Consider the following 13,418-nt stretch of genomic DNA (forward strand, 5'->3'; position numbering starts at 1 on the left):
GATTAAAGTCTGCAAAGAATTACCTGGCAAAGAAATGACCTGTGTATTCAGCTCTGCACCTGCCTCAGAAAAGCATGTACACAGTAGGAATGAAAAAACTGTGGAAATAAAAAGGCAATCAGCTAGTTGTGCGACAGTGCTTGCTGATTTAATTGTGATTTCTCCTCCCTTGACAGAAAAATCAATTCTCCCCTCTCTTATCTGAAGATATTCAACAGAAAGTAGAAGTTTTTGTTGTTCTAATACCTACTTCTGCAGATTTCCTGGATTCTTTTAAAATAGCCAAACTCTTAGGGCATGAAAGATCATCTATTAGCAAAGGCATTTCAAAGAAAATCCTGTCCTTTGAGTGTAAGGAAGAGGAGACTGGCAATCTGTGCTTTCAGGTGCTGTAAATAAGAATTTGACAGACTCTGCATCCCAGCTGATCTCAGAGCTGATCCATGCCCAGGGAGCAAGGCAGTCTGCAAAATACATGACACCTACTCAAGAAAAGTATTGTAAAGCTGAACTAATATTTTGAATTATCTTCAGGCAGATGCTGGAAGCCATGGATGATCTGGCATTAGAAGATCCTTGAGTGTCTTTTTACAGTTTGAGGGAATTTTTAACAGCTGGATTACAGAAATAAATACAATACCTGTGCTGATTTTCAAATTACCAAAACGAATCAATTAATGAGATTTCTACCATGTTTTGTTTCAATATTTAGACAGACATGTCAAAGCAGAAGCAAAGTGGCTCTCTTTTGCACTAAAGAAGGTAAGAGAGAAGTTCTTATAAAACAGATATTTTTCAAAATGTGTTAAATCACTTTAAAAAATGCATATGTTTAGTGTGGATTCATTCTGAAACTTTTACTAGACCTCTGCAACATCTAATTTTGCACTGGGTTTATTTTTCCCTACTTACTCAGTGTCATCAGCTTTTCTTATATTTTGACTAGGATGCTGTGTGTTAAGGTAGCCATTCCTGACACCACAAAAGCAATTCTGTCAGCAGTTAGGTTTCAGAAAGAAATTTGATAAAACTTCCTGCTGAAAAAATCCTTAACCACCATAGTGGTTAGCAGAGTGTCTGCCTGGGAGCTGAAGCCTTGATCTGTTTGTTAAGTTCAGGAGGACAGAAGAACCTGAAGTAGAAAGTTATGAACGAAGTCTGTTGGCACAGCAGGTTGTGCAGTTTTAAGTGGTTTGAAAATGCAGAAATTCTTCATCTCTGATGAAACCATGTTCTACAGACAAGAAGAGCTTTGCTAAAGAACACTTGAACTATGAAGTAGCTTGAGTCAGGGAAAAGGAATTACAAGACAGGAGCTAAATTTGGGAAACTAATCAAAACATTTGCTACTTGTCAGAGAAAGGCAGAAGCTCAAAGGAGCTTTCAAAAATCTCGTTGTAAGTATTTTGTTCTGACATATGCTGCTTACTCTATGAAGTTAAATGAACACAGTAGGGATTATAAGGTACAAAAAACCATTGCTCCAGTTTATTTCTTCAGCACTAAATTCCCAGATACATGCAATGGCAGCATATCCTCCCTTGGGATGCTAGTTGCAGAAACTGGTGGTGTTCTTTGTTCTCTAAATTAGACTGAGTATAAACAGAATAAATAACAAGCCTGGCATCTTTCAAATCCAGAAAAGAAAGTGAAGCAAAAGTGAAGGATTATTTTAGAGTAGTAACTGGCAGGTGGTAGCCTGGTGTAATTTCTAGTGGAAGTGGCTTGTAAAGTGTAATGGACAGAGTACTAGAATGTCTTCAGATCTTCAAATATTCTCCCTTAGTAATTTCTGCAGGCAAAGTGAGTTTTCTGCTGTGTAGCTGAGTAAACAGCATAACCTCACACTGACTTGAAAAAACCTTACTATTAGCTGAGCAGATTTTCCAGAAGCAATTCTTCTGGATAATATGAAGTAGGCCAAACATGTTACTAGCTAGAAGGAAAAAAAAACATGAGGAAATTGGAGTGAAAGGAAGCCAAGATTCCAAACTTGGCGTGGTTAATATTTCAGGCAAAATTAATAGCTGGAGAGCAAATCTTTTGATCCAAAGGGATGCAAAAAGCGTCTCAGTGTTTGATACAGCTGTGTGTCAGACGCTTTGGTTTGGTGATTTGCCCTGGTTGGTGGTTACTCTGAACGATGCAGTAAGTGAGGTGGTTTCAGGGCTGTGCCAGGGCGCCGTGCCCAGCGCGGTGCCACTAACGCTGCTGTCCCCGCAGACTGCGGCCGCCGCCCCGCCGCCCGCATGAGCAAGAGGATCCTGGGGGGCCGGACGAGCCGGCCGGGGCGCTGGCCCTGGCAGTGCTCCCTGCAGAGCGAGCCCAGCGGGCACGTCTGCGGCTGTGTGCTCATCGCCACCAGATGGGTCCTGACCGTCGCTCACTGCTTCGAGGGGTGAGAGCGCCCAGGCATTTCACTGCTCATATATTGTGTGAAAAATGCGTACTTGATGATTGGCTTTTCGCAAATATTAAAATGAATGTTATATGTGTTGGGTTAGAAGGTAAAGCTGAATTCATTTTCTTAAGTAGTGTGTTAAGTATAATTTAGGTTATAAAACAATGTTAAAATAGAAACTATGCTATGTAAGATACTTCTTCTAAAAGAAAAGACTTGCACAGAGATAGCAGTTACAAGACACATAAATCTTTCAGAGAAAGAGAATTTATTCCTCCATTATCAGGAGAAACAAACTTCTTCTTGCCTTGCTCAGGCAGAACAACGTTGTTAAGATTATGAAGAAGAAGTTGATGATGACCAGACAGAATCCTGTACTTGAATAGAATTTATGCATTATGTATGAAATGTATGAATATGCAACAAGTTACTGTTTTTAAGAGTTAATCCTCTGTTAACGTGTGTCCTTTTTCGTGCTTATGCTGCCCAGAGAAAGGTACCCAGACGTCCATAACTCTTTGCTTCTATTGCCTCATATTGTCCTAATTCAATTTGTCCAAATTATTATTACGGTAATTGTATTACTATTTTTATAAGCATTTTATTACTATTAAACTTTTAAAATTTTAAAAACAAGTGATTAGCGTTTTTCACATATTGCACATGTGAATTTACAAGTTCTTCCTCTAGCAAACACATGGGGTGTAGGTGAAGACCTTTGCAGAACAGCCAGTCACAGAGACCTGGTTTTAGGAGACTAAAAAAGAAGGTGAAAGGTACAAACCAGCATCAGCTTACGTTTTCACATGTTTTATTATTCTCTGCTGGCATCTCTACTGATGAAAGCTAAATAAAGATGCCCTGACTTTCAGCAGGAAACAGGAAAAGGAAGAAGACCAAAGCACTAATTCTATGGCTGTCATACAACTGCCATGAGTTTAAAAATCATCCTCTGTACCAGAGTAGAAAAGACCCTGAAAAAATGCTGTGGCCACTGGTAAAAAGAAAAACTGAGTATTTACTCACAGTGCAAATGACATATTGAAATCACTGCCTTTCGTTTTTATACAGCCCACTCTTTTATTAGGATTGCAATAATTAACAAGTCAGTATTAACAGCTGAGTGCCTCCTGGTATCAGAGGCCACGGTGCAAGGACAGTCTGGAGTGCAGAGCGTGTTTACATGTCTTAGCAATTGTTTTGATCATTGCCAACTTTTTGGTGCTAACCAATATTTCCTTTTGATGAACCACAGATTTCAGAGGGAGCTTTATTACCTGATTTATTTCATCATGTACCAAAGTTTTTTAATTCGGTTTCTAAAGAAAATTTAAACAAGTGTTTTCTGCTGTAGTTAGCAAGTACTTCTTTGGCATATAGTTACTTAATCCTGCTTTAAACTGTTGCTTGCTCACTGGAAATTATTTTAAACTGCACAAAGCACTTTCTTTATGTTTAAGGCAGCAGAAATTCTATGTTAAGCAAGATTCTCTTGAACCGATATTTCTTTATAGTGTTAGTCATTCACTTTTTCAGTAAAAATTTTGTCTTTTTATTTCTGAAAAACTAAGTTCTTTGGTGTTTGTCCTTCTAAACTAACAGTTTGCTAAACCTGTATAATACAAAAAAGAGTACTGTATTTTATCAGATTTTGGGTCCAGAAGGAATTTCTCTTCCTTCTCCATCTATTTTTAAATATACTCCTGGAATATTTCCTATCCTTTGGAAGAACACTTTCTGGTGATCTAAAATAAAGGTGGGACAGAGGTTGATTCTTCAGCAATATTGGACTGCTATTGAATTTCCTGGATAAGATTCCTCTCATTACTGAAAGATAAGCAAAGCAACTGTCACATTATGAAGTAAAAATTCTCCCAGTTTTGTCAAATGCAGAAAAAGTGCCACTACATTTTTGAGCTGTTCATTTACTCCTTATGTAGAGCTGGATAATATCCCTGTGAGTTAAGAGTATAACTTCTTTCTCATTTATATTCTAAAGACCTTAAAGTACTAAGATATTCTGGTCTAATAATTGACTGAGAAGTTATATGAACTGTTTTCTCTTCTGCCTTTCTGAATAGACTGGGGAGGATGTACCCAGAAACCTGAAATCTTGAAATTCTTCATTTGTAAGAACTTTTTTTTTGTAAGCTTAATGTATCATCAGCAAGACTATTCTTTTTCACAATTTTTTTTTACATAAAGTATTTTAAAAATTTCCCAAACCAACCAGATAATAGAACAATATAAAGAGATTTTAAAGTGTTCTGGTCCTTCATACAAAATGCTCCATTTTGTGAAACTCATGTGAAGTTTGGAATACAAAGGACCATATAAAAACAATACAAATAGCCATGAATACTTGTAGAGGGCATAAATAGAAAGGGCTGCATTAACATTTTGTTGTTTGCAAGTTTTCTTATTATAGTCCCCCTTGAGTTTTGTCAAGATCACTTTGAAATGCATTACATTAAAGTAACCAAAACATTTAGAGATTTTTTTTTTAATGTGTAGGACAATGCATTCTGGCTGACTACTTATTTCTCTAGGCAATGCTACTTTACAATGGTCATAAACACAATAGTATATAAATATTCTCAGTACTTCATTTCTGTAACTTTATGGAGCAGCTCACAAATTGAACATGATGCTAAAATGATCATTACGGTCTTAAATGCCAGAGTGTTCATCTAACTCTTAAGATGAATTTAGTCTTGATTTAGCAACTGAATCTCTTTACAAATTACAGGAATTAAAATCCTCTTGAGCACTATGAAAAAGCTGAAATTTTGCATGCTTTTACTTGCACTGCTTTGAATAAGCTTCAGTCCTGTCAAAGGTGCTTAGCTACATGAGTTGTCTTTCAGCAGTTGTGAAAAAAGGTGACTTTTTGGAGAGCTTTTAGCATCACAGGCTAATTAGAAACCACAAAGAACCCACAACTAATCCTGTGACCAGTTAGGACTGAGAGATTACAGCCTGGAAGCCTTCCATAAAATTTAGGTTTTTCTGATGTGTCTCAACTAACAATAGTTCAGTGTTCCCCCCTGTATCATGTGTGTCATTGCTTTGTGGTCTTGTATGTTTGCCAGAAAAGTCTCGAAAAAATTTAAGAGTCAAAGTAACCTTTGATCTTAGGCATATAAAGTATACGTGGCACAGACTGAATGCTGAATAAATAAGGGATTTTTCCCATGGCTATCGTAAAATATTTAATTTACACAATAAAATTGCTTATTTGAGACTCCTTAGGGTTTTCAGTGAGGCTTAACTGCTGTCAGCAGCAGACTGCTGAACAATATTCTCACCCCAGCAAAATCTGTATGTGCCCACCAGTGAGCGTGTGAGCAACTAATGCTGGGAAGGTTCCAAGGGATGACTTTGACAGCCTTTAATACAGCAACTAATACATGGTTACATATCTTCTGATGGAGTGAGCTTTAATGTGTTTGATTACAAGCAGGAGGGAAATGAAAAGCATTGAATTCTGTTGCTCAGATCTTTGCTGTAAGGAATAATGCATAAATATCTGTTTTCTTCTTGTAGTATTTGCATGCTTTGCAAAGTGCAGTGTACAAAAAGGGAGAAAAAATATCTTGGGTATTTTAGCTTAAAAGAAAAACCTTGACTGAAATTTCTCTTTTTTTTTTCTTTTTTTTTTTTTTTTTTTACAAAGGAGAGAAAGTGCAGCTGTATGGAAAGTAGTGTTTGGGATTAACAATCTTGATCATCCATCAAGTTTCATGCAGACCCGACTAGTGAGGACCATCATCCTCCATCCACGCTACAACAGAGCAGTTGTAGACTATGATATCAGCATTGTGGAACTTGATGAGGACATCAACGAGACAAGCTATGTAAGACCCGTCTGCTTGCCCAGCAAGAACCAGTTGGTTCAGCCAGACACCTACTGCTACATCACGGGCTGGGGACACATGGGCAACAAAAGTAAGCTCAGTCTTTCTGTGACTTTTGAAAAGTAAGAGTATTTCAGTGACTTTTGAAAAACATGTGAAGCTTCTACTGAGTTAATCCAATAAGTGATAATGTTACAAACTTTTATCCATTTATACTATTAGTGGATCTTAGTAAATAACGGGGAAGTGTAACTACTCTTGAAGGGATCAAGCTGTGAATATAGCGTCGCTTTTTCAAGCAGCAGCCTCAATTTATGCTCCTTAATACTTACTTAGACACTGACTTGATTTTTAAAAATATTGAGGATCTGGAAACTTCTATCAAGAAAGTCCCCCACATTAGTTATGATTTTACCCATCTAAGTTGCAGTCAGAACAGTATTGCAAAGGTAGCACCTCTTCAGAAACCCTCTTAGTTCAGAGAAAGCTGGGGACACTGGAAGCACTGGCATAGAGTCTGGATGAACAGGGGCATGACTCATTTCATACTTGTGAGACAATTTATTCCACAGTCACAAGTGTTGTTTTTGTACCTCTGACCAGAAGGTTAGTGTGTTTTCTTGTTTTGGGGCTGCCACAATCCTTGACAAGAACTGTTGTGTTACGTAAATCTTTGGTCAGGCAAAATAATTCTGCATGAATAGTATGCAAATTAGTCTGGCCCCAACACTTTTAGTGCACTAGCCATTGTGTTTCTGCCTTTGCTATTATTACAGTAATTACTAGGGATGGCTTTTCCATACGCTGGGTAAGGAAATCTTTCCTTCTGTATTGCTTCAGTGGAACTTCAGTTGTAGTGGCTGGTTTAGATGAGGTAAAAATTAAATTGGATATGTAAATGGTAAGCTGTTTACTGGCATCTCTACCCATCTAAAATATCTCTATATGATGTCAGGAGAAAAACTCTGACAGGTTCTTTTGCAGATTGGTAAATGGATTTTTGTTCTCTAATGTGGTCAGAGTTGATTTTAAAGGTTTTATGCTGGGAAGCATCAAAACCCACCGTGGCTACATAGCATTTAGTACTGCATATCCTAGGTTGAAAAAATTTTATTATAATTTGAGCTCATTAAGTTGCTTGGACTAGGAAGAAGTCTTTTATTGTCTCTTGAACATATTACAATAATTTCATTAGGTTCAAATCCTCATTTCCTGGTACATTCTGTAAGTCAAATTTACCCAAACATAGCCAAAATAGTTCTGATTATTACCAAGTTTTACCATGACAGACACCAAGAAACAGGGAGGTCCTACCCTGGAACAATGAATCAAACCTATTGTCCACTTCTCTCACATTACTATTTTCCAGCCACTACTGCCCCCATCTTAAAAGTCACAAATTGCAGCACGTCAAGGTGTGAATGCTCAATAAACAGCAAATGTCACACCAGTCCTTGTGTGCTTAGTCCTTCTCCAGAATGCAACACATAGTGCTCCTTACATTTAATACATATATAGAGAGCAATATTTATAATGTATCCCAGTGGAAATGTTTGTCATACCTCATGAAGTCATAATAGGTAAGTATTTGTGAATTTGTGTATAGTAAACACCTAATTCTGTTTTACAGTGCCTTTCAAGCTTCAAGAAGGAGAGGTTCGCATAATTTCCTTAGAACAATGCCAGTCATATTTTGACATGAAAATCATCACCAGCAGGATGCTGTGTGCAGGCTACGAATCTGGCACTGTGGACTCTTGCATGGTAGGCTTCTCTGTAAGGAGAAACAGGAAGTTTCCAGAAACAAAATTGCTTTTAGAAATAAAAATACTGTGATGTTAATTAGGTGTAGCATACTTTATGTATTCTAGGAATGACAGCTGTCTATTTATATACTTGAACCCAACTTCTATCATTACTATTATTGTTAATATTGGTGTAAAGAACTTATCTTCATGCTGGTGAAATGCTGCTTGAAGACTCTAGGGTTTATCCTTATTAGTTAAATTTTTAATTTTTATGAGCCTTTTGCAGGTTATTTTTTGTACAACTGTAATGGGTAATAAATACTAGTAATGCTGCATGTGGCTACACAGTTCAGCAGGTTTTTACAGCTGAGTTATTTGCTAAAGGCAAATGGCTGTGGGAAATGTGATACAGCTTTAATGATGAGTGCTGACCATGTGTGTAATAGGCTGATTTTAACTTTCCTGTTGCAGGGTGACAGTGGAGGACCACTTGTGTGTGAGCATACTGCCGGGCGCTGGACTCTGTTTGGTTTAACATCTTGGGGCTCTGTCTGCTTTTCCAAGGTTTTGGGACCTGGAGTTTACAGTAATGTGTCACATTTTATTGAGTGGATTGAAAGACAAATGTATATCCACACCTTTCTGCTAAACTAACTCCAGATGGTAAGAATTGTGCTGACAGACAAAAGAAAAAAGGAATCAGCCCTTCAACACTGAAGGTTTTGCAGTCCAGAAACTCTGTGAAAAGAAGTTTCAAGCTCTATCTATTCTTGTTGTGGAGCTATGGAATATGCAGTGTATGTTACTGGTAAATCCTCTGCTCATGAATATACTTTGTGGTAGAATTAATAATCCTTTTGACTTTTCTTTTAACTGTGTTGTGGTGCTATTCTAAACACTGCAAAAAGCTTAAAAGAAAAGAATCAACCACTTTCTGCCTTTCAGCTATTAAAACTAAGCAGTAGCACAGACTAGAAGAACTTTTTAAAATAACCTATTTTAATACTATTCAGTTAGTAGCACATGCATTTTCACTCATTTCTTGTGATGAGGAAGGAACTTTGTGCATTCATGTGGCCCTGCGGGACGTACATTCACAAGGACAACTCTCGACAGGGCCATACCACATGCTGGAGGGTGTGGAAGAGATTGATGGGTTTGTACATCCATGTGGCACAGGACACATCAAAGCACACATGCAGGTCTCCAAAGGTATGTAGCCATATGCTCCTGGTATGCCTGAGCTAGTGCATTTTGTCCCTCAGGGTGGTTCATTTGCATAGGCATACCCCTGTACTCTCCTGATTCCAGTTTCTGTTCCCAGAGCCAGACTGGGCATCTCTCTGGGGTGATGCAGGAACCAGTAGAAGCACTAGAGACCAAAACTTTATTGTTCAGACTCTTTGTGGACAGCCTCTAGCACTTAATCTTCTGAAGCTTCCAATGTCCTAATATGTCTAGGAAACACCCATGTCTCAGCAGCACTACACTGATCAGTGCATTTATCAAACCTGTGCCCCACTGGCTTTCCTCCTCACACTGTATAATGTGTTCAGCATACAAAGCATGCACTCTTCAGCCCTCTAAAAACCTAAGAGGGTTGGCAATACCACTGAAATGGTTTTCCCTCCTAGAGGCAGCTAGTTTGGACATCTTGTGAGACATGGAAAATGCAGATTTAAAATGCAATAGATGCAGTGTGGGCACCGTCACAATATTGGGGAACTGGGTAATTTTTATAGGTCTCTTCTTGTACCTTGCATTTCAAGTTTAATTTTGACTAGCAAGATAAAACTTTTGGGAAAAGGAAAAAAAGCAAGAAAGAGTTTGATAGAAGACTTGGGATTCCAGCTTCTGTTGAAATGAGTATTAGAAATACCAGAAGCAAAGTACAACAGCTTCACCAGCAAAGGCTCAAGGAGCCCAGCTCAAGTGCTTGGTAGTCAGATGTAGAGTGCTCTGTGCAGTAGTAAGACACTGAGCCTTAACTCAAGTCCAAGAGAATCTGGTTGAAAGAGATTATGATGGAGCTTGGCACCTTTTTATGGTGCTAGAGGGGAAGTATGTCCTATCAACTGCTGTAGATGATGTCCTGCACAGCTATCAGCTTTTAGGAGGCCACAATAGGACAAGTCAGGAATCTGAGGACTACAGGACAAATTCCACTGGGGAACAATGCATTTAAAATTTGTGTTTTCAGTGCTGTGCCTAGTCCCCTGTGAATCCAGCCTAAGGCTCATAATAATCCTCTCTGCTACCTCTGGCATGGCCCCACGACAGCACGGCAGGGCCTTGTCAATAGCATGACTGCTGCATGTGAAAACATGCATAAAAAAGACCTAACACATGGACATTTCAGGTACTATGAATCATGTTGCAACTCATCTCCAGAGCTCTACTGCTTTTGTGAAGGTTTATTTCTTATTTCCGTATCTTCTCCTTAAACATTGCTAACATTAGAACATTAGTCACACTAGACTGTGCTGTAGACATGAATATTAATAAATACTCAATATTTATGTTATGGATTCTGAAACTATTTAAGTGATTACTCAGTCACTGTTTCATGCTCAGAAGAAAACTCTTTGAGGCTTTTCTAGGTTTGATTGTTGGGGTTTTTTACTTTTAGTATCTTAAGGATATAACACTTAAAATACTCCTCTTGCCCCAGCTATAAATGAGAGAAGGCAGCTGTGACCATGTTTATTTAGTGCAAGTAGATTACAGCTGAAGCAGGTTATTGATGTCCTTGCCTCAAGGATATGGAGGCTGGAGCTCTCAGTCCTCATTCAGCTTTCCTCTGGGGCTGGGATCTCTGTGGCTGTAGGGCAGAAAAGCTCTGAGTCCTGGAGCTGGCTCAAGAGTTCCCTGAGGTGTGGGTGGCCCAGTGGTTGTTAGAGCCAGCTGGCTGGTGTCAGACAGGTTCTGGCCAGGTGTGTTTTCCAAAGAGGTGCTGCTCCAGAATAAGCAACCCAGCCTGGCTTCTCACCACCAGATATGGTCTGTGGTTAGCAGCTTTGCATTTTGTAAAGTGCAAGAGTACATAAAGTCATTCATGTAGATATTAGCATTACCAAATGATAACATGTAACTACACATTTTAATTACCTGGATTTTACCTACCACCAGTTTCCAAGCAGTCCCTCCCAGGAAATGAAGTATAGGCTTGCTTAAACATAAGGTCCAGGCCTGTCCTATGTGGGATCAGTCTGAAGAAATTCCAGGCTGAACCCCATCCCAGATGGCTCTAGGAGGGAGCACTTGGGTCTTACCCTTTCCCATGACTGTGTCTGACACAACATTCCATTTAAAGAGGAAATTTGTAATTTTATAGATGTATTTTTATACAGGGGTTTTTTATGTGTGCACATGAAATAGGCAAACATGCTCCTCCTTCCACTGTATCAAGCCTTTTCCTGTGTGCTGACACAATGGCTGCGATCACAGTTACGCTGTTTGTCTCACAGTGTAGCCTCATTGTAAGGTAACATTTGTTGGTTTTGCTTCTACCACAGCTGTATCTCCAGATGGAAGCAATGTCACTCTCAGTCAAGCCAACATGTTTCTTTCTAGTTGTACTAATAAAAATTTACAATCCTTTTCCAAATAGCTTCTGTTGAACATGTTTTAATCTTTAGAGAGACTAAACAATCATACGGAGGTAACAAGTTATAACTTTAGCAATAATGCCAAAAATAGCCTTCAAAAGGCATTTTTGAATCCTTAGCTGACCTTTTTTGCAGCCCTGTTAGTACTGCAGTACTTGTGGAGATTCTGGCACTACTACCACTGTGCAACTTTTAGTTCTTTCTGTGTGTATGCTTCTAATACAGAATATTACTAGGAATACTGCTGCTGACAACTACTCTGAACTTAGAAATCTGAAAAATTAAAGCTGCAATCAAATCTGCAATCTGAGCACATTTTGTTCTATAATTTTGCTCTGGAATGCAATTAGTTTTAAATAAAAAAATCTCTTATAAGTTGTACACAGAATTTCAACAACATGGTACACATGCTGAAATCAAAATAATAAGCAGACAGAAGCTTAAAACTGTTAAAATTTACCTTTCCACTGCAATAAGGAAGCCAGGACCATGAGGGCAAGAGTAACATAATAACAAATAATACAAAATTCACATTGAAATTCAGCTACGGAAACATTGTTAAGACAGTCACATTTGGAAGTTGCCCAGTAGCCTTTGCCAAGAGCCAGGGCTGGTGGGAGCAGTGGGTTCTCTGCTTTAGCTGGTCCTCAGCCAGTCCTCAGCCTTGTGCTGTGGCCAGTGGGGCTGTGGAAAAAACAGCTCAGGCTAAACATCAGCTCAGACTGTGCCCCAGGTACAGACCCAAGCTCACTGTGCTGCCAAAATACTCAGCAAAGGCTGTGGCTGACTGCCACCCACAAATCTTTAGCACAGGTGTGGTCGCTGAGAAAGAAAAAAATTTAAAACATGTACTTTCTTCTGTAAGTCAAATACGGCACATCAAAATCAGAGTTAAGGCTGTTCTAGATGTAGCTGCAAAGTTTGGGGCAGTTGAAGGTGGTTCCTTTGGTTTGTTTTCATATTAAAGAAGTGTAAATGCTGTGCTTCCTTTCATGACATGTGGAAGGCACCTGTGAGATGCTCTTAAAAAGCTTATTTTCAAAATGGAAAAGTCAGATCATGCTGTGCCTAAGTGGAGAAGCAAGCAGGTGATTGTGATGTTTTCAGTGCTAAAAAAAAATAATAAAGGGAACATTGAACTGTTGAGAAGCACAGGGAGCACAATGCGTTTCCACCCTCATTCACTTTAGTTATGGCCAATTAGTATTTTAAAGCTCTTCTTAAAGACTCATGACCCTCATCTCCCTTTCAATAAAAGACAGCAAGTAATCACAGCAAATGCCTTCAGCTATTTCTTCTGTTTGTCCACCACAAAAAAACCCAACAAACCCAACCACCACACCAAAAAAACCTAACAGTCAAACAAAAAAAAAACCCAACCCAACCCCCAAAGCAAGTTTTACCCAACAGATAATTATGTTATGACCCAGACTGCTTGTTGAAATCCTCTAATAACATACAGACTGTAGAGGGCAGTTTTAAGCAATATGGAGTACCAATATGCAATACAGACACACACACACGTGTGTGTTACTTTTCACTACTTCAGGTGGTACAAAAGCATTTACAATCTCAGCAGAGAGGAACGGTGTCCTGAAAGCCTCACTGCACTAAGCTGTGAGTAATGGAGTGCTGAGGCTTGTAAAGAGTCACATAATAGCAATTTAAATGTCCATCATGGAGCTGGTCCCGGGTCTAACAGATGACTCCAACTCATGTTTCTTCATGTCTATTTTGATGCCGTGGCTTAGTCAGAAGGTTTTGGAAGATCTTACTTACAGCTTTTGTATAAAAAAATGCAAAC

At 38.8% G+C, this 13,418-nt stretch overlaps 1 protein-coding gene across 1 annotated transcript in view; it reads left to right on the top strand.

Annotated features, from left to right (window-relative positions):
• The window catches only part of CORIN (corin, serine peptidase), a 111,423-nt gene extending 98,660 nt beyond the window's left edge, over positions 1 to 12,763 (top strand). Inside the window, exons 18-22 of the mRNA XM_036382834.1 lie at positions 713 to 762; positions 2,224 to 2,398; positions 6,078 to 6,349; positions 7,889 to 8,022; positions 8,478 to 12,763. Coding sequence (XP_036238727.1) covers positions 713 to 762; positions 2,224 to 2,398; positions 6,078 to 6,349; positions 7,889 to 8,022; positions 8,478 to 8,660 — 814 coding nt within the window. The 3' untranslated portion in view covers positions 8,661 to 12,763. The remainder of the gene's footprint in view (positions 1 to 712; positions 763 to 2,223; positions 2,399 to 6,077; positions 6,350 to 7,888; positions 8,023 to 8,477) is intronic.
• Positions 12,764 to 13,418: the final 655 nt, after the last annotated feature.

This window comes from Molothrus ater, chromosome 4, assembly GCF_012460135.2.
Source record: "Molothrus ater isolate BHLD 08-10-18 breed brown headed cowbird chromosome 4, BPBGC_Mater_1.1, whole genome shotgun sequence".
Lineage (NCBI taxonomy): Eukaryota > Metazoa > Chordata > Aves > Passeriformes > Icteridae > Molothrus > Molothrus ater.